Source organism: Catharus ustulatus, chromosome 8 (genome assembly GCF_009819885.2).
Source record: "Catharus ustulatus isolate bCatUst1 chromosome 8, bCatUst1.pri.v2, whole genome shotgun sequence".
NCBI lineage: Eukaryota > Metazoa > Chordata > Aves > Passeriformes > Turdidae > Catharus > Catharus ustulatus.
Genome location: NC_046228.1, coordinates 13,720,711 through 13,739,321, shown reverse-complemented (window position 1 = coordinate 13,739,321; position 18,611 = coordinate 13,720,711). Strand labels below are relative to the sequence as shown.

The following is an 18,611-nucleotide window of genomic DNA, read 5'->3' as shown; positions in this document are numbered from 1 at the left end:
GGGCTCAGGTCAGAGGGGCTGCAGGAGCTCATGGCTGGGCAGGTGAGGGCAGGGTGGCCCCAGTGAGCCCATGGTGTGGCACTCACAGCTGAGGCATCAATCCCCTTGCTCCTGACATGCCCTGAACTCTGGCAGGCTCAATGGGATGCCCTGGGTTGGAAGGGAGCGATGCCATGCAGGAGCAGATCCTGATCGGTAACGGATCCTGCATATCCCTGGTTGCATCCTGCACATGTGCCCGAGAGCTGCTGGAGGGCCCCAAGGCAACACTGGGGGTTGAGGTCTGACCTGGAAAGCCCAAGGGTACCTGTGAAGCCCCCAAACCTCCTTCCCCGCATCAGCTCTAGTGCTGTGAGAAACTCACTAGTTGTTCTTTTTTTTCCCCCCTCCTTTTTTTTTTTTTGGGATGAATCTCTGTCCTCTGCTACTCTGCCCCAGTGCCAGTTCTGTGCCAGTTCTGTGCCAGAGGGTTCCACATGGCACTCTGGCGCCCAGCATGGGCCAGACTAGGAAAAAAACCTGAAGCAGGGCTGCCCTCCTCCCTGTGCCACCTTCACCTAAGGTTACGGAGTGCAGTGTTGCCTGCTTGCCAAGGAAAGTTAAGCAGTAACTGGGAGATGGTGATAAACAAGCTGTGAGTGCAGGAGGGGCCAGGAAGCCCACCGTGCAAAAGTCATTCAGGTACAGCTCACCCAGAGTCCCTGCTGGTCCCTGTCCTAAAGCCCGTGGTGTCCCATTCAGGGACACAGGGCAGGGGCCAAGGACCATGCTGGGGGCTCCAGCTGCTGTGGGGCAGGAGCAGGGGCGGGGTGCAGGGCACAGCTGAGGGCTGGCATAAGGGGCAAGGTGGGCAGCGGGGTGGGCTCTCGGCAAGGGTGCTATGGTAGGGCGGGCTGGTGGAGGGACCAGCAGTGGCTCTGGCAGTTTGGGGTGAGTGCTGGTTCGCTTAGACAAGGAGGGACCATCCCCAGGCAAAGGGCGTGCGGGCGGCAGGCGGGACAGGGCAGGGGCCGGGGTCTCTGGGGGAGATGCAGCATATCAAGGTGGGCTGGGGCCAGGAGCAGGGTTGCCCCAGGGTGGCGGAGGAGTGCCAAGGTGCAGCGGGGAGGGGTGGGGCAGAGGGCTCCCCTTCGGCAGAGGAGGGGGCCGGCGCGGCCGCACAGACCCCGGCGGGCCGGGGCGGAAGGGCAGCTCTGTCCGGCCCTCCCCGCCCCTCCTGGGGCTCGGTGCGGAGCCGTGCCGGGCTGGGGAGCTCCGCCTACCGGGACGTGACCCCCGGGGTACCTGCCCCGCGTCCACCGGGTGCGTCCGCGGCACAACCGGGAGCGAGTCCCGGCCCCTCCCCGCCGCTGCCCCCGGCTGCGGCTCCGGAGCTCCGGCGGCGGGGCGGGGGATGGAGCCACGCGGCGTGGGAAAGCTCTGCGGGGAGCGGGGATGGAGCCGAGCGGGCGCCCAGCCTTGGAGAAAAAATGCTGTCTGGGGGCCCCTGAGGCTATTCCCTGCTTGTGGGGGACCGAGACGCGCGTGAAAAATGCCGGGTTTGCCGCAGTGCTCTATTTCGGAAGGGTTTTTAGATGCGAAGCCTGCTTCTGTGGCTACAGATGGTTTGTGTTGAAACTGCGAACGGCTCAGCGCACCCCATCCCGAAAGGACGTAGATGGTGTGGGGCGGAGCGGGCGGGACGGCTGCCCTCGGGATCACCCCGGGCCACCCAGCTCCTGGGCTGGGGCAGGAGGAAACCGGTACGGGCAGGGGAGCTTAGCGGAGAGCGGGACTCTTCCCGATGCCTGCGTCGGGACAAGTCGGTGGTGACCCTGACCCCGGTTTAGAGAGGCGGCCCGAGGTGGCCGGGTGCCAAGAGCTGTAAGGGGCAGGGTGGGGCGATCCCGGCAGCTCGTCAGCAATCATCGCTGAAACTTAAACAAATCACAGACCTGGGCGCTGGCACGGTGCGGCCGGACCCTGCCGCAACTCTGGGTGCAGAGAGGTGACAGAGAATACGGTGAGTGCTTTGAATCCGCTTCATTCCTCACAGCCCCCCGGTCACTCGTGGGCACTCGTGCCTGGCTTCCCACCGCACTGTTCACAGGACTCCCCATCCTTCCTCGGTGCTCTCCCGCAGCACTTTCCTTCCGGGCAGGAGCAGGCAGGTGCCTGTTTTTTTCTCTCTGCATTTCCTGGTCGCAGGCAGGGGCAGGCTGGGTGGTCCCGTGGCCCGACGATACCGACAGCTCCTCTCGGTGCTCAGGTGCCCACAGGAGCTGCTGCGATGGAGCTGGGGAACATCTCGAAGCCCACGTACGGCCCTGGCCCCGAGGCGCCGGGGAGCAGCACGCCGGGGCTGGTGACAATGGCACACGTCTTCCTGCGGCTGGTGCAGCCCAACCCCCTGCCCATAGGTGGGTGCACGGCGGCGAGGGGCTGGCAGGGCTGTGGGGGGCTGCTTGAGGTTGCAGGGTCCCCGTTAAACATGAGCCTTCCTGCAGTGGTGACTGTCCATCCAGCATTTAAACACGGGGGCGAGGGTAAGGAGGGGTATGGCTGGGGTAATCAGGAGCGGGATCCCAAGGATTGGCAGCTGTGTCCTGCTCGTGTCCCATAACAACTGTGGCACTATCTTAGCTGGGCCCCAGGACAGGAGTTAGTGGTAGTGCTACCTTACAGACTCCTGCCCCATCCTACCTCCAGGTATTTTAATTCTAGGCCCCCAAAAACGTGTAGAGCAAACCCCACTCTGGCTGCAGGGTCTTTGCCTGTCTTGCATCCTCTGGGCTTGCTGGCCACCAAGAGCAGTGTATCCCAGTGGCAGCTCCTGTGCTCTCCCTGTGCACTGCCCTGCTTGCCAGCACTTGCCCTCACTCCTGTCGCTGTCACAGCTCTGTCCTGAAGCAGCTGCTGGTTTGTACAGGTGATACCAAGACCCTGCAGCTGCTTAGTATTCATGGGGCAAGTGCTGCCCACCTGGAGGAAAATGCCGCTCTGGCTGTTGCCACTTGTGCTTCCTCCTTCACTGGCTTCAACTCTTGCTCACCATCAACGTCCTAGCAAAGGCTGGGTGGCACACATGGCATTGTGGCCCTCTGTCACATAGACACCGGGGTATAATCAATGGCCCTATGTATCATCAAGGCTTGTAATGAGGGCATGGGGCACAGGGAGGGAGAGCTCTGGGAATGAAAGAGGCAGTGTGGCAGTGGGCCTTTGCCCAGTACTCATTCCTCGTTGGCAGTGCCCTTGGGCATCTGTGTGGGGCTGGGCTGCAGAAGGGCAACCCCAGGGCTTATGCCCTCTGTGCAGAGGAACCCCCTTGTTCTGTGGACCCCTGAGAGCCTGGGGGCTGGCAGCACTTTTCCTGGGTGCAAAAATGCTTCATGATGTGAAGGCTGGGCAGGGTCAACTGCAAGTAAGAAAAATGCCATGCTCACAGCTGGTCTGAGGTGCAGGTGATGCCTTGGGCTGGGAGCACCTCTCTGGGGTGAGCAGGGTCTGGGGCCCTCTTGGAGAGCTCCACAGGGCCCAGCACCTGCTCACAGCCCTCTGTGCTTCTTGTCTCCCAGACCTGCTTTATTTTGGGGACTCCCAGAACAAGTTCAGCCGGGAGCATATCCACGAGGTGAGCAGGCAGCTGGGGTGGGGAGCCAGCAGCCCCAGACCACCGTGGACTGGGGGATGCTGGTGGGTGCTGCTGTGAGGCTGAGCCCTGGAGGCCGGGCAGCGGCAAGGGGACGTGTTCTGCTCCCATTCTGCCAGTTGGGTCTGGACAGGCTGCACAGAGCTGAGGAGGCCACCAGTGTTATGCTGCCTCTCATTCTTCCTATCCCAGCTGCTGCTCTATGAACTGGGTTTCCTCGTCTGCGCGGCCATCGGAGTCCTCTTCATCATCCTGGTGCCGCTGGTGGGATGCTGCTTCTGCTGCTGCCGCTGCTGCGGGAACTGCGGGGGCCGCATGTACCAGAAGCAGGGCCGGGGGATGGGCTGCCGGCGCCGGGCGCTCTGGGCCTCTGTCCTGCTGGTCTCCGCTCTCCTCCTGTGAGTGCGCTGGCCGGGAGGCTCCGGATGGAACCCAGGGGTGGCTGGAAATGCCGGCGCTAGGCGGCCGTGCCAGGAAGCTGCCATTGTTCACGAGTAGATCCCGGCACGGCGGGACAAAGGAGAGGAAGCAGCGGCGGTGGGAAGCTGGCCCCGGGGGGCTGCGCAATGGCAACGTGCAGACCTTTCTCGACAGCTTCCCCACGGTGTACCGAGCTCCCCCGTGCCTCAGTTTCCTGTGTCCCTCCTCTCTGGGGCACTTGCTGGGATGCTCTGGAAGCAGGGGTCATTGGTGTGCTCCAGACCCTGCAGGCTGGGGTCTATGTGGGTGGACTGGGAGGGTACTTGGGGGGAGCATTGCCACTGAGCTCCCCACATGCTGACCCTGCCACCCTTCCCTTGTAGGGCTGGTGGCGTCTGTGCCCTCATCAGCAACAACCGCTTGTCCCAGGCTGTGAAGAGCACCTTCCCCAGTGTGAACAACACTTTGGATGATGTCCAGACCTATGTGACCTCTATCCCCCAGGTATGCATGGTCCCCCTGCCATGTCTCAGGGGCAAGGGGCCAGGCAGGAGGAGCAGCTCAACTGGGGAAGGGCAATGGAGGGGCTGGCAGCAGAGAAAGGTCCCCACCTTCACTGACACCACATCTCTGTCCCTACAGCAAATTGATTTTATCATCAAGGAGAGCAATGTGCCACTTGACTACGCCAACCACAGCCTCCAGGGTGAGGATGTGCGATGGGAGGGGCTGGAGCATCCCCTTGGCCCTGTGGCGAGCTGCTCCAGGGCTGGGGGTTCTTGAGCAGCAGGGGTGTTGTGTGGGTTTATCTTTCTGCCCTGTGGGTGGCTGCAGACCCCGCGGGCCACTGGGCTGGCTTTTACGAGCATGTATAAAGGGGCTGGGTCTGGAGGCTCTTCCAAGCTCCAGCTCTGCTCCAGTTGCTGCTTTTCCCCATTCAGACTCCTCTCTGGGAAGGGTGATGCAGGTGGTGGGAGGGTAGGGATATCCCCATTGCCCCCCACCTGGGCAGTGGGTGAGGGAGGGGTGCTGGTGGTGTCAGTGTTTTCACCAGCTTTCCTGCAAGCCCCAGGACCTTGCAGCGACCCTGTCGCTGACACCACCTCTCCCATCTCTGTAGACATTGGGCCCAACCTGGGTGTTATGATCACCTCGCGCATCAGGAGCAGCACAGATGGGGCTCTGGGATCTCTCCAGAACGTCTTGCAAGGTACTGGCCCCATCCCTCAGAGGCTGGCAAGGGACTCAGGGGGATGCTGGAACCAAGAGATGGGGTAGGTGCATGTTTGGGTAGGGTTCCCTTGGACGTGGATCCGTTTGGCCTCCCAACCACACCCTGGGGCAAGTGCCATGATTGTGGGATGCCCCTATGTTGTATTTTTTCATGGGTTCTCAAGGTTCAGCTGGGTTAGAACAAGTCCCTACCGCACTGGCAGGATGAGGCCCTGAGCTCCTCGGTATCTCCCCAGGGATGGAGACGCTAAAGGACACCTTTGGCAGCATTAACATCAGTCGCTCAGTCCTTGAGGAGCTGCAGAGCAACTACAGCCAGCAGTTGACCAGCCTGCGGGACAGGCTCCATGAAACCCTGCAGAACTGTAGGCCCCCCTGCAGCCATGTGTCCCTGGATGGGCTCAACTTCACCACCAACTTCAGCACGGTGAGGAGGGGCAAGGTGCAGTCTGCCCCAGCAGATCCTGCCCCAGCAGATCCTGCCCCAGCAGATCCTGCCCCAGCACCTACAGCTCCCTCACCCCAGGCTCTTCCCCGCAGATCCCAGATGTGGAGCAGCAGCTGAAAGCACTGAGTGAGGTCTCTGACTCAAACGTAGAGTCTGATTTAAAGGAGGTAAGGAGTGTCCCCCTTCACTCAGGCACAAAGCTGGGTGCTCCTGCAGCTGCTGGGGCTGTGCTGATGGGGAGTGGATTGGGAAGAGCTCTGTCAGGAGTTCAGTGTGTGACATGGAGGGAAGGGCTGGCCAAAGGTCTGCTCGCTGTCCCAGTCATCCCAGCATACTGGTAGGGTGGACTGGGTGCTGTGAGGAGCCTGCCTGTCCTGTGCTCTAGGATCTGGGGACAAGGGGATGTGCTGCTCAGTCTTGGATTGCAGGCAGGGATGCGAGTTTCATGCTGTGCTCCCCTGCATGCAGGTTAACAGAACACTGGACACGATCCCTGAGAAGGTGCAAGAGCAGTCACAGGAAGTGGTGGCAAGTAAGCAAGACTTTGTGTGCTGACTTCTCCCTCTTCTAGGGTTCCCTCCTCCCTTCTCAAGCCATTCTTTCCTGGACACCTTCCCTGCAGCCCTGGCTGTCCCCAGGTGCCGTCATGCCGATATCATCCCTGGCCATGACTGCCCTTTCCTATCCTTTCTGAGTGCCCATTGCCCTGCGGACCTAGGCAGCAGCTCACTATGTCAGCCTGTCCCCTTCTTTGCAGAGAGCCAGGAACAGCTGAGCCTCATCAGGAAGGAGATCAGAAGCTGGCAGGACAAGTTGCCACTCCCGGATGTGGAGGAGAAAGTTGGGGCCTTTGTGAACGATGCCACATCAGCACTGGAGAAGTACAGAGAGCCGATCATTGCTTGGGATGGGCTCAGGTGGGACCCAGCTCCATTGTCTGGAGGGTTTTAGGCTCCTGCTCTTCCAGTTGCTGGAGGTGGGGATGTGCTGGGTGGTGGGGCTGTGGGTACAGGGTAGTCAGAGCTGTGCCTTGCAGACACACATGCCCCTTTCCTCCTGTGGTGTCTGGGACCTTTTTTCTTCCCCGTGAAGGCAGCCATTGGGCTGCGGGATGCTGCTCAGGGTCCCAGGTTCTGCCTGACTCCTGCCCTTTGTTTTGCCCCAGGTTGATTGTGTGTGCCGTCCTGTGCTGCCTGGTCCTGCTGGTGGTCCTCTGCAACATTTTTGGGCTGCTGCTGGGGCCCTTGGGGCTGAAGGAAGATGTGCTGCCCACACAGCGCAGCAGCCTCTCCAATGCTGGCGGGAACTTCTTCATGGCGTGAGGCTCAGTTGGCTCCCAAGGACATGTGTGGGAGCGGTGGGACGGGTGGGCAGGGCTGGCCTGGGAATGCTCAAGCTCCTAAATCATCCTATTACAGCAGCTTAATGCCTCCCTGTGCAGGTGGTAAATTGAAGGTCAGATGTGGGGCTGGCGGGAGGCATTTCAGGGGAGTCCGTTTGTCTGTGCAGGGCTGGCAGTGCGTGCCTGGGTCCTGCAGCTCTGCGGAGGAGGGCTGGCTTGCAAAGCTGTGGGAAACTGTTCTGGAATCCAAGCTCCAGGGTAGAGCCAGTCATGCTCTGGGGTCTGAAGGCAGAACAGAGACAGCTTGTGGGAAGGGTGGTGTTCCCACAGCTGGGGGTTGAGGAGCGTGCAGCCCCTGGGCTCTGCCAGCTGGAGGCAATGCCAGCATCAGTGCTGGCGTGCAGGGCTGCCGGTGCTGATGGCGTTTCTGTCCTGGCAGAGGGGTTGGCTTCAGTTTCATCTTCTCCTGGCTGCTCATGCTGGTGGTGATGATCATCTTCGTGCTGGGGGGGAATGTTTACATGCTCGTCTGTGAGTCCTGGTACAACCAGCAGCTCTTACAGGTAATCTTGCTGTGGGGAAACAGCCCTGCCTGAAGATGCTGCTTCCTAAATGAGGTCTGCTGGTGGAGCAGAGGCAGCACTAGCCATTTAGTATGCTGTTCCAAGGTGTCCTGCCCTGCCTTATGTCTAGTTTTTCCATCTTTTTCCTTGCTCTTAGCTCCTGGACACCCCTGGTGTGATCCCTAACTTCAATCTCTCTGAGCTGCTTGGCCTGAAGAGTGACACAAACTTCTCAGAGATATACAGGTGAGTCCCAGCCCTGATACTCTGTCTGTGGTGGGGGTAAAGCTGCTCAATACCCTCAGATGCTCTCTAGGAGCAGGGCAGCTTTCCCTACCTTCCCAGGCTGGGTAGGCACTGATGGCAGGGAAGGAGCAAAGTGTAACTACCTGCACAGGTGAGGACATGCTCCTGGGAGGGAGTGGCCCTCGCTTGCCCTGTTTTCAACCCCATGCCCCCATCCTGCAGGCAGTGCCAGCAAGATGCTTCCCTGTGGAAAACTCTGCACTTGGACCAGAGCATGTCCCTGGATGAGCTCTTGAATATCAGCCAGGTGAGAGTGGGGGTTCCAGGATCTTGAGGGCAGGGATCCAGACCAAGTGCTGAGGGGACAGTGAGGGGACAGCATGTGCCCCATCATGACCCTCTTTGCTCTTGCAGTACACAGAAGACATCTCCACAGCTTTTGAGGAGATGAACATCACCCTAAGCCCCATCTCCCTGCTCAACCAGAGCCAGAAGGACCTGCTGCTGAGAGCCAGTCAGGCTGGACAGCCCCCTAACTTCACCCTCACCCTGGAGCAGGTGTGCTGGATGTAGTCTGGTCTTGGGATTGGGAGGTGGGGTGGGGGGAGTTGGATGTGGGTTGAGGAGGTATACTGCTCTCCTTTTTGCTGCTGTGTGAGTCTTCTGCCATCTGTGTAATCTGTTAGGGTAACAAGGCACATCCTCTGTCCAGAAGGCCCTGTCTCCACTCTGTCACCTTGTGAGCCTCATTCTCATGTCTCTGTCTCTGCCTTTTCCAGCTGGATCAGAATCTAACCCAGGGAAGCCTCCTGGATCTCGCTACAGAGTTGGAGCAGCTGGCAGAAAAAGTGGTGAGAGACCATGACACTCCAGGGCTACCCTGTTCCCAAAGCCACTGGTTGCAGGGCCTGCCTGGGTGTTGAGAGAGAGTGCTTTACTCTTACTCTTGCCCAGCTCTTTTCCCCAGCCTGGCCCATCAGCTGGCTGTGGTGAGGCACAGCGCTGGGCACTGCTGACTGCGGCTCTTCCAGGACACGGACGTGAAGACAGACCTGGAAGATAGAGCTCACGAGCTGAGGGAGCTGGAAAAGGAGATGCAGGCGAACTTCTCTGGGCCACTGGTGAGCCATGCTGGGGGAGATGCTGGGTTGGGCTTCCCTAGAGCTCAGAGCCTGCTGGCAGGGTCTTGTCTGAGCTGTGGGGTCTGCACCTCTGACCCCCCTTCTCTCTGTCCCCAGCAAAGTCTGAAGGAGGACATCCACTCAGTGCAGAGTGGGGCTGCCCAGCTAAAGGTAAGCTGCACAAGGGAGTACATGCCAGTCCTGGGCACCTTATAAAGCACCCTCAAGGCCCTGCAGGTGGAGGGGCTAACCTGCAGTCTTGGGGGGCTGCTGTGGGACTCTTCATGTGCTGCAGGGACTGTTCATGGGGTGGAGGGAGGGAGGGCACAGACCCTGCCAGGTGCAGGCTCCCTCCACCTGAGGTACTTGGCACTACCAGTGTGTGGCTGCTGGGAACACCACAGCTCTGAGAGGCTGTGCCCCAGGGATTGCTGCTGTGCAGGGTTGGTGGAGTGCAGAGATCCCACTTAGATCACAATGCTGAGAGCACCTTTGACCTCAGGGACAGACAACAGCTGCGCTGGACAAAGCCAATGAAGCGCAGGAGTTCCTGAAGAGGGAGATGCCAAACATCATCAAGAACGTGAGCTTGCCTTGCCCTGCTGCCAGGTCACACAGACCAGACCCCCTCACCACGATCTCCCTCTGTACAGGGAAGCCAAACCTTGTCTGGCTGCTTATCCTGCTCACCTTCCCTGGGTGTTTCCTGCACTCCTGGGTGTCCCCTTCCCTTATGGCATCCCTGGCAAGGGACTAGGATGGGGTGCAGCATTCAGCCCTATTGCTACTGGGCTGAGGTGGTCTGAGAGCCCTGATCCTGACATGGAGGGGCCATGGGGCATGGAGGGGGCTGGTGATGCAACATCTCCACTCTGTGCTTGCCCCCGCAGGAGACACGGGCCTTCATGGAGCAGCTGTTGGACTTCTTTGAGACCTACGTTTCATGGGTCAAGAGCAGTGTAAGCTGAGCCTTCCTCAGTGGGGTGGAGAGAAGGGGAGAATGAGCTGCAGGGCTTGGTGGGTGCTGATATATGCTGTCCCCACCATGTTCCCAGGTGACAGAAGAATGGGCACGTTGCAAGCCTGTAGCTCAGTCCTTGGATAATGTGGAGGCCATTGGCTGTGACTATATCATGGACTCTGTGGTGAGTGTGGCAGCGGTGTGTAGAGTGATGTGTGTGGGGTGGCAGTGAAGTCCTCTTGTCCTCCTCATGCACAGGATGAGGGATGCAGGGAAGGATCAGGGATGCACAGGGTGAGGGAAGCACAGGAAGCAGTGCTCAGCCTCTGCCCAGCAAACTGCTGTGGCTAAGAGGAAAGGCCAGGCTCTGAGAAGGGGTGGGTGGCCAAAGAGATGCTCCCAGTTGCTCTCTGGACCTAATTGCTCTTCCTCCACCCTATGCAGAATGCCTTCTGGTTCAGCCTGGGCTGGTGCACCTTGTTCCTGCTGCCCAGCATCATCCTGGCTGTCAGACTTGCCAAGTTTTACCGCCGCATGGATGTTGCTGATGTGTACAGGTGAGGAGCAGCCCCACCCCCTGTGACTACACTAGGTCTGGGGTCCCCCTGGCACCTGTCCCTTCATGTCCTGTGGTAGCTGTGGGGCTCGTGCCAAAGTAACATGGGCCAAGGAGAACCTGAGAGGTGGCTTGGGGCCCTCAGCCTCTGAGGATGGGGATGTTCCAGAGCTTTTCTCTGAACCTGCTGTTTGGGCAGACAAAGGTGCATGCCCTTTGGAGGAAGGAGCCTGGCAGGGCTGCAGCCCCAGTCTGGCTCGAGTCCACCACCTGATTCGCTCTGTTTTGCACCATTTTTGTGCTGGAGCACTGGCATGGGAGCACAGTTGGATGCTGTGCAAAATGCAATGTGCTGCATGGTTGGTGGCATTGGCATGAGGGTACAGTGCTTGCTCACGTGTCTGTAGCCACTAGTGTCCTGGGGCTGCCCCCCAGCCCTCTGGGACACTCTGCCCAGCAGCTCCACCACCAGCACAGACACTGTCCCCTGAGGGTGGTGAGCAGTTTCTAGCTGGATTTCCAACTCCTGAGGGCTACTTCGCGGCCTTGTGGTGCAGCTGATGTGCTGGGGGTTCCCCAGCTCCCGCCACCCCTTGGAGATGGCTGGATACATGGGCTCAGCTGCCCAGGAACCTCAGGGAGCTGAAGTTGATGCATAGGGAGATGGGTGCTGCTGAACTGCTGTGTCTGGGGCCCTGCTCTGCCTGCCTGGGGAAGGAGCACTGATGCTCTAGGGGCCTGTAAGAGGCTGTGCTCCCTGTTCAGATCGGGCAGCCAGGATGTAGGGAACCACAGCACCCTGAAGCCCACAAAGTTCTCCTTTGGTGACCCATGGGAGGCTTTGTCCCACCATGAGATGCTGGGCTGTCTCGCAAGGCATCTTCTTGCCCCACTAACACTGTCCTATTTTTTTCTCCCCTCTAGGAATGAAGAATTTGAGATGTAAGCTACTTACACTGCCAGGTCCCTGTGTGGGGTGGGGGGCAGCCCCTGTAGTACAGGGGCTCAGGGGACTGAGGGAGGGGGGTGGGGTCTAGGGTGAGTGCAGAGCAAGGAGTGTGCTGCTTCCAGGGGATGGCTGTGAAGGTGGGACTTTCGTAGTGCACACAGTTGTGATGTCCCCTATCATCTTCCCACACTTCTAAGTCTGGAGGTGCTGCTGGTCCCAGTCTCTCAAGCTGGTGGGTTTGGGGAAGTTGTCTACACACCCTGTTTCCTGTGGGGCTGGGTGATAGGAGGGGGGTGATATTTGACCATCCCAGTGCATCCTGAGCTGTCCCTTGCTCCCCTCTGTGGCTGGGAGTGACATGTGTCCTTGGTTTTGCAGGCCACCAGCATTCAACTACTACAGAATCCCCAGGCCTTCCACCAGGCATTAGCCCCTGTCACCCGCAGATGGAGGAGGAAATGGTCAGACCCCCTCACTTGAAAAATGTGACTATTTATTTTTGCAGGGAGCCTGCCTCTTTCCAAGGCTGTAATTTTTGGTGTCAAAAAATAAATGGTGTGTCTGTGTGCAGTGTGACTGTGTTCCTCAGGTCTCTAGCAGTGATGGAAGTATGCAGGGCTGGGGGCTGGAAGGTTCCCCACTGCTGGCACAAGCTGAAGCTGTGCCTGGGACCAGAGGGCTCTTTCTGGTGTTCCTCAGTGTGCTCTGCCCACAGCCAGCCCACGGGTCGATACAGGGTCACTGCTCAGTGTCACCAAGACTGGCTGATGTTCCCGGCCCTGGGAAGCCCTTTGCACCTCTGACTGGGTGAGTGCCAGGTCCCTTCCTGGGACAAGCCACACGGAGAGCCTCATGTCCATGAAGTGCCACCCCAAGCTGTCCCCAGCACATGAGCACTTCCCTCTGGGAGCCCTAGTATGTATTTGTGGATTTCCAGTGAGTTTATAGGGTGCCTGCTGCCTACACCTCCTTCCCTCTACAAGATTTGGTGGCATGGGTACTCTCTGTGCCCACCCCTGCACACACCATGCTCTGCACAGAAAGAGCTGCATGCACAGATAAACCAAAGGTGACTTGGTCTAGAGCCTTGGGGCAAGTTCAGGTATTGCTTTGTGCTGCTCTTTGGTGCAAGTCCAGGGACCATCCCGAAAGCTGTGCCAGGCACAGGGGATATACGTGAGCAACTTGACTCATTTCCTTTGTTGCAAAGTCCAAGTTTCTCTGGAGCAGAGTGACAGGGCCAGGCTAACCAGCTCCTCCTCCACTATGTGCATCTCTTTTTATTGCTTTTTCCACTTGCCTTCAGATCTAACTCCTAGGTTTTTCCTTTGGGCTTTATCTGAAGCTGTACCTGCCTTACCTCCTGCTGTCTCCCCCCAGCAGTCTGACTGCAGGCAGAGCCTTTCACTTGCCTATCAGTCAGCTGAATCTGTCCTTCAGATTGGTTTGGCCCCTGCTTCCCCCAGAGATGCCCACCCTTCCTGGTTCTTGGAGTGAGATATCCAGCAACTCCTTGGAAAGCATTCAGCTCAGTTTTGTCCATTTTCCTCTGCCCTGGACCCTTATCATCCAGAATTCTGACTACTTCCTGTTTTTCTAGAGCCCATACATGGAGGCTTCTGTCCCCAAGCCTCAGGCTGTCCCTGCTGCATCATGTTGCTTGCTTCCTCTTTCCTTTCTTTGCCTCAGGGATGCCAGCTCACACAGGACTATGGCTGGCTTCAGTTTCCGCTTGCTGGCTTTGTGGGCATTGCTTCTTCCCTGCTCTGCTTTCTCTGCAGTCAGTGCTGGAAGGCAGGGAGCTTAACCCTCAGTCACTGCATCACCTGCACCCAAACGCAGCCCTGGCAATGAACATGTCCTCCCCCAGTGCCTGAACAGCCTTTGCCAAGGTGTGGGGCTTGCTCTCAGCAGCTTCCCCAGTCAGTGCAGCTCCAGGGCAGTGTTCCAATCCCTGGAGCCATGGCTCTAAGAAGTGCTGGGGTCCATCCATCACCCTCCTCTCGAGCAGCCCTGGGAGGTGGGTGAGACCAGTGTCAGGCAAGGCCAGCAGCTGCCTGGAGAGGAGGCAGGGACAGCTCATTACAAAATGCCCACAGTGGATGCCATCAGCTTTCCTTACAGGCTGCGCTCCCTCTGCTCATGTGCATGGCAGCTGCCAGAGTGAGAGGGAAACTCACAGTGCCCCACGGCCACAGCACAAGGACCCCCAAGGAAAGTCTCATCAATAACCAGCCAGTCCCTAGGGAACCATTGCAGCAGTTTCTCTTCCTCTTTGCCAGACCTTTTTCCACCACGGGGACTTTCCACAACCAAGGCCTTCTCTGGGGGAGACTCTGCCACATCTTCACAGCGGTTTCACAAACAATAATCTCTCCAACAGCAACTCTGACACTGTGCCTGGCAGCAGGATTTTGCTGGGCCAGCCAGGTGCTCTCTGTTGATAGCAGACTCCTGCTTCCATGGCTTCGTAGTGGTAAGCAGCTGAGTACCACAGAGGGAATGGGCTATCTAGGCATGCTCTCCTAGCCCAGCTGTACCAGTTGTGAGCCATGCTGGGCAGCACCAGATAAACCTGGCCACTTTTCACCAGAGGCAGAACAAGATTGCTCTCCTCCTGACAGTGTGTACCCTCATACCATCCACCAACACGTCAGCAGTGCTTTAGGAACCTTTATTTTTAAAAGGAGTCTGTCTTCCATACTTAAGACCACTCTCAAGAGGATTAACACAGGTGAATCTCCCACAGCCCGACAAGGCAACTGACAGCTCCTTTACACCACAGCCCAAAATGCAGGGGCAAAACCACAGCCAGGGTCTCCCTTCTGGTGGAGTGGGCCAGGCACCAGGCATCTAACAGAGGCTGGAAACTGGACCTTCCTGCACAAACTGCTCTCAAGTTTCATTGATTTCACAAACAGAGGCACAATATGAGCCAGACAACCCTGACAAAGCCCCTTTGTATGCAAAGGGCAAAGGTAGAGGAGATGGGAACAGAGGGTCTGGGTGTCCTGCAGCATAATCTAAGCTTCCACAAAGGAAAGGCAAGGGCAGGGCCAGTCCCAAGCTCACACAGGCTGCTGCAAGCTTCTCAGCTCAGAAGAGAGTTTGGATACTGTCTGGGACAGAGAGATAAGGGAATTAGGCTGCTCTTTTCAGCTAAGTAGCTGCAATCAATCACAGCTTAGAGGACTGATCCCAGAGGAATTGTGGCGAGACATCGCGTGGAGTGCTGCAACTGCCAGCGTGTGCTGGGACCCCCAGTGCCACGGAGCTGTGCCACACTGGCATTTAGCATCTGATTGAGCCCAAAACAGCAGGACTCAGTGGCCCAGCTGCAAGAAACGTGCCCTGTTTCTCACAGGCAGAGCTTGGAGGTACCACCCAACTCACTGAGCAAAGAATGGGGGTGGAAGACTGTGTATCCCTGCCTTCCACTCCAACACCAGTACTTGAGGATCAGGGAAGTAGAAGTGGAATTAAAAAGGAGTCAAACAAACTGAAAACAAAGTGCTTTGGGTAGGGAGCAGTTCTGTAGTCCTGTAGTGCAGCCAGTGTTTTCATCTGCAAATGCACCTGGCATTTGCTCCTCCACTGACACACGCTCAATTGCACTTGCTAGGAATAACCAGAAAGCCTGCCCCGGCTCAGAGGAGATCCCCCAACCCCAGCCACCCAACAGGCTCTTTGAGATGCTGCACAGGGATGCCTCATAAAGGAGCAGGCTTCTGTACTGCCAACACAGGCAGGATTTCCCTTCCCTGTGCACCAAGGTCTTGGCATGATGTTTTCATTCCCCCCTTCACACACTGTCATCCTGTAGCAGTGCTGAGGGTGAAGAAGTCCTTGCCATGGACGGCTGAGGAACATCATCAGCTACTGCTTTTGAGAGGATTTTGTGCACTCGGGGTGGGGTGGGAGGGGGAAAAGTGGTGCTCTGCAGGGCATCTGAGTACATCTCATCCTGGACACTGGGACGCTGCACAACCCTTTGCAGCAGTGGCTTAAGCAAGCCCACAGTCAGCTGGTTCCCCTCACTGGAGAAAGGCACTGGGTCCTCCTGGGAATGAGGGAGGTGCTGCAGGACTACGGTGAGGATGTCTGAGGCAGTGAGCTCAGCAGGGCACAGTGGCCACAGCCTGTCCAGGTACGGGTCCAGCTCCCGGTGCCGGGCAAACTCAGCCAGCAGTGTGATGAATATCTCCTTGTTAAGCAAGGGGCTGAGTTTGGAGAACTTCTCTGCCACCTCCACCACCCGCTGCCACTGCTTGAGACAGATGAGAAGGTGCAGAGCTTGCAGCACGGCCTTAGGTCTCTTGCTGCAGAGCAGCAGCTCCAGCTCCATCTCGTCATCTGCCTCGCTGTGTTTGTTCTTGCGGGCCAGCACTCCCAGTGCTCGCTTGTACAGTGGCACCCGGCCCTCTGGGCCTTCCTTGCTGCTGTATGACCAAGAGCTGCTAATGTACTGCTGGGTCAGCTCCACAAAGCTGGGCAACCACTTGGGTTTGAACCTCAGGAAGGAAGCGCAAATGAGCTCAAAGAGTGGGACCATCCCATTCTGACCCACCTCCTCCAGCTGCGGCTGACACAGGACCTTCTTCCATACCTCTGGGGTGGCCCTGGCTACCAAGAGGCCATCCCCATTCTGCTGCAGCTGCAGGCAGCTCCTTATGGCCTTCCAGGCAGCCTTGGGGAAGGAGGCAAAGACAGAGTTCAGATAGGCCAAGTTGTCCTTGTCCATGTCAGACTGCAGAATGCGGCTGACCTCCTGCTCCACCAGCTCCCTGGAGTAGCTTTCCACCTCACTCTCTGGGGCACACACCACACAAGTCTTGAGGAGCTCCAGGCTCATGTAGCTCTGCAGCTCCAGGCTCACTGTGCTCAACAGCTTGGCGTAAGTGTCTTGTAGGCCTTGGGCTGGCTTCTGTTTCTGGTGGAGGCTGTGCTGCAGGATGGCAGCGAGGACCACAGGAGCCTGGAATGCACCACCTTTCTTCAACTTCTCTACTGTGAGCTTGGAGCTGCTGAGGCTCCTCCTCTGGTAATATCTGCAGGCCTCCTCAAACACCATCTCCACCAGGCATGGCTCAGGCCTACTGCTGTCCTCAGGTTTGGAAAAGCTAAAGCTGTAAATGCCAGTCTGACTGAGGAGCTGGATACTGTCCTCCTCTCCCTGCGACTCCAGGAAATGAACTTCTTTCATGCTCAGAACTTCCTTTTCTACAAGCCTTCCACTGTTCTGGTCGACAAGGTACAGTACTCCAGCCAGCACACAGGCCACGATGCTGCCAAAGGTCTTAAGCTGGACAGGACTTCCTTGGGCCAGGGGGCCGCCCTCCAGGTCAAAGATATGCCTCTGTGTCCCATCTGGCTCCACCATACTCACAGAGCCCTTTGTGCTCACCAGCAACAGACCCCCACTGTTGGACACAGCAGAGGTGTGAATGTCCAGAGGTGCAAAACCTGAGAGAAGGCCCACAGAACCCAGCAGCAGCTTCCTGAAGTCTGACTCGCTGCTGGAGCGCAGCACCTTGCTGTGGATGAAGCCTGCAGAGGGGGCTGTGATGGTGAACTCCGCCTTCTCTGGATGCCAGATGAGGAGGAATTTGGAAGTGGTGGCAAAGCCAGCAGCAACAGGCACTAGGAAGACATGCTGGGGAGAGGCCAGGACCTGGTACTCGGGGCTGTTGTGCAGGACTATCCTCACTGCGCCCAGCCGCACGCCTTGCTCCCCCACCTCCAGAGCACGGGCACAGACACAGAACCTGAAGGCACACTTGCTCATGTCCGAGTGGGCACCCAGCGGCGGCCTCTCCTCACACCACACCAGGCTGGCTCCCTGGCTGCACACGGACACCACTCGCGCCCGGGCACCCTGGCAGAGCTCCAGCGTCTGCAGCAGCTGCCAGCCCACGGCCACCACAAAGTGCCAGACCTCGGTCCGCCCATGCTCCCACACCACGGCCAGTACCCAGGAGCCCGGTGCCACAGGGCTCTGCAGGAAGAGCAGTCCCACAAGGGCCGGCTGGGGCGGCTGCCAGCTCCTCTCCAGGTCGGCTCCAGCGATGCTGTGGCGCTGGAAGGCCACCACCCGCGGCAGGGTGGGCGGCCGGCTCTTCTGCAGGAGCAGGAGATGCTGCCCGTCGGGGCTGGACTGGACGCGGCTGAGCTCTTCTCCGCGGCACAACAACTCCCGCAGCCAGTGGCCTCGGCTGAAGTCACTCAAGTCGGAGACCTGCCGCAGCTTCATCCTGTCAGCGACAGCGTGCACCAGGGCGAGCCGCAGCACGGAGCCACAGCCGCCACTCTTCCCCTCCCGGAGCCCCGCCGCACCCTGCTCCCCCGCCTCTCCAGGAGACCCCCACGGACCCCTCGGGCACCTTCCCCCCGCGGCGAGCCGGCTCCGCGGCAGCAGCTCCCAGGACCGGCCGCACCCGGAGCTCCCCGCACACCCAGCCCGCCCGACAGGACTCCGGGCACACGCCGGGTCCGCCTCCCGTCGGGACCCACCTGCCGCGGCGGCCCTGCCGACTGGGGCCGGGCCCACGCCCGGGCCGGTGGCACTCTGCTCAGCGCTGCGCAGTCACGGGGCCGCGGGTTTCCGGGCGGAGCCGCTCCGCGCCGCCGCGGCCCGTCCCGCTCCCACTTCCGCCGCCGGTGCGGGGCGGGCGGTGGGGCCGCGTCCCGAGGGCGACCCGCAGGTCCCCGCAGACGGCGGGGCCATTTGTTACCGGGCTTGTGCGTACGTGTGTCTGTCAGTCCCCGCGGGGCGAGAGGAGCTCCAGCCGGCCCGGGGAGGAGCCTGCCCCGCCCGCCCCGCCCGCGGGAGCCGCGGCCGCGCGGGGAACCGGCGGGCGCAGGCGCGGCGCCTGCGCGGTGTGCGGGGAGCGGCTGCCCGCAGGTGAGTGCGGGAGCGGCGGGGGGGACACGGGACCCCGCCCGCGGCGCGGGGCTGGGCGCGCCCCCGCTGCCCCTCCGGCACCGGGCACTCCGCTGCACCGGGGGCTCCGCGGGGCGGGCGCGCTCCCCGCCGCGAGGGGCCTCGCCGGGTACCGGCACCCCGTGCCAGGGCCGCTCGCTGCCTACTCCGGTTAGCAGCGGGAGCGGCCGCACGCAGCCCGTGCAGCGGGAGGTGCCGCTC

General features: G+C 59.5%; 3 protein-coding genes across 12 annotated transcripts in view; 2 read left to right on the top strand and 1 right to left on the bottom strand.

The window, feature by feature from the left end:
- Positions 1-1,287: 1,287 nt before the first annotated feature.
- Positions 1,288-12,040, top strand: LOC116999505 (prominin-1-A-like). Of its 10 annotated transcripts, none has more exons than XM_033066278.2 (26): positions 1,312-1,604; positions 2,036-2,150; positions 2,249-2,399; positions 3,558-3,613; positions 3,824-4,029; positions 4,435-4,555; positions 4,694-4,757; positions 5,172-5,261; positions 5,521-5,711; positions 5,825-5,899; positions 6,201-6,264; positions 6,490-6,649; positions 6,898-7,050; positions 7,514-7,637; positions 7,795-7,883; positions 8,106-8,190; positions 8,298-8,441; positions 8,663-8,734; positions 8,915-9,004; positions 9,122-9,175; positions 9,507-9,587; positions 9,895-9,963; positions 10,060-10,149; positions 10,410-10,522; positions 11,446-11,463; positions 11,849-12,040. In XM_033066278.2, the coding sequence occupies exons 1-26, from the start codon at positions 1,435-1,437 to the stop codon at positions 11,898-11,900; spliced, it is 2,697 nt and encodes an 898-aa protein (XP_032922169.1). In that variant the 5' UTR covers positions 1,312-1,434; the 3' UTR covers positions 11,901-12,040. The 10 variants fall into 10 exon arrangements, with proteins under 10 accessions (XP_042635466.1, XP_032922169.1, XP_032922167.1 ...); XM_033066276.2 differs by having other exon boundaries at positions 1,312-1,742; XM_042779530.1 differs by having other exon boundaries at positions 1,481-1,604; positions 2,036-2,146.
- Positions 12,041-14,129: 2,089 nt separating this feature from the next.
- HPS6 (HPS6 biogenesis of lysosomal organelles complex 2 subunit 3) lies at positions 14,130-18,065 on the bottom strand. The gene is made up of 2 exons (XM_033066285.1): positions 17,981-18,065; positions 14,130-17,721 (listed from the first exon to the last, which is right to left on the bottom strand). The coding sequence occupies exon 2, from the start codon at positions 17,718-17,720 to the stop codon at positions 15,273-15,275; it is 2,448 nt and encodes an 815-aa protein (XP_032922176.1). The 5' UTR covers position 17,721; positions 17,981-18,065; the 3' UTR covers positions 14,130-15,272.
- Positions 18,066-18,314: 249 nt separating this feature from the next.
- Positions 18,315-18,611, top strand: part of ARMH3 (armadillo like helical domain containing 3) — a 125,182-nt gene continuing 124,885 nt past the window's right edge. Inside the window, exon 1 of the mRNA XM_033066182.1 lies at positions 18,315-18,371. The gene's annotated coding sequence lies outside the window, so the exon portion shown is untranslated. The remainder of the gene's footprint in view (positions 18,372-18,611) is intronic.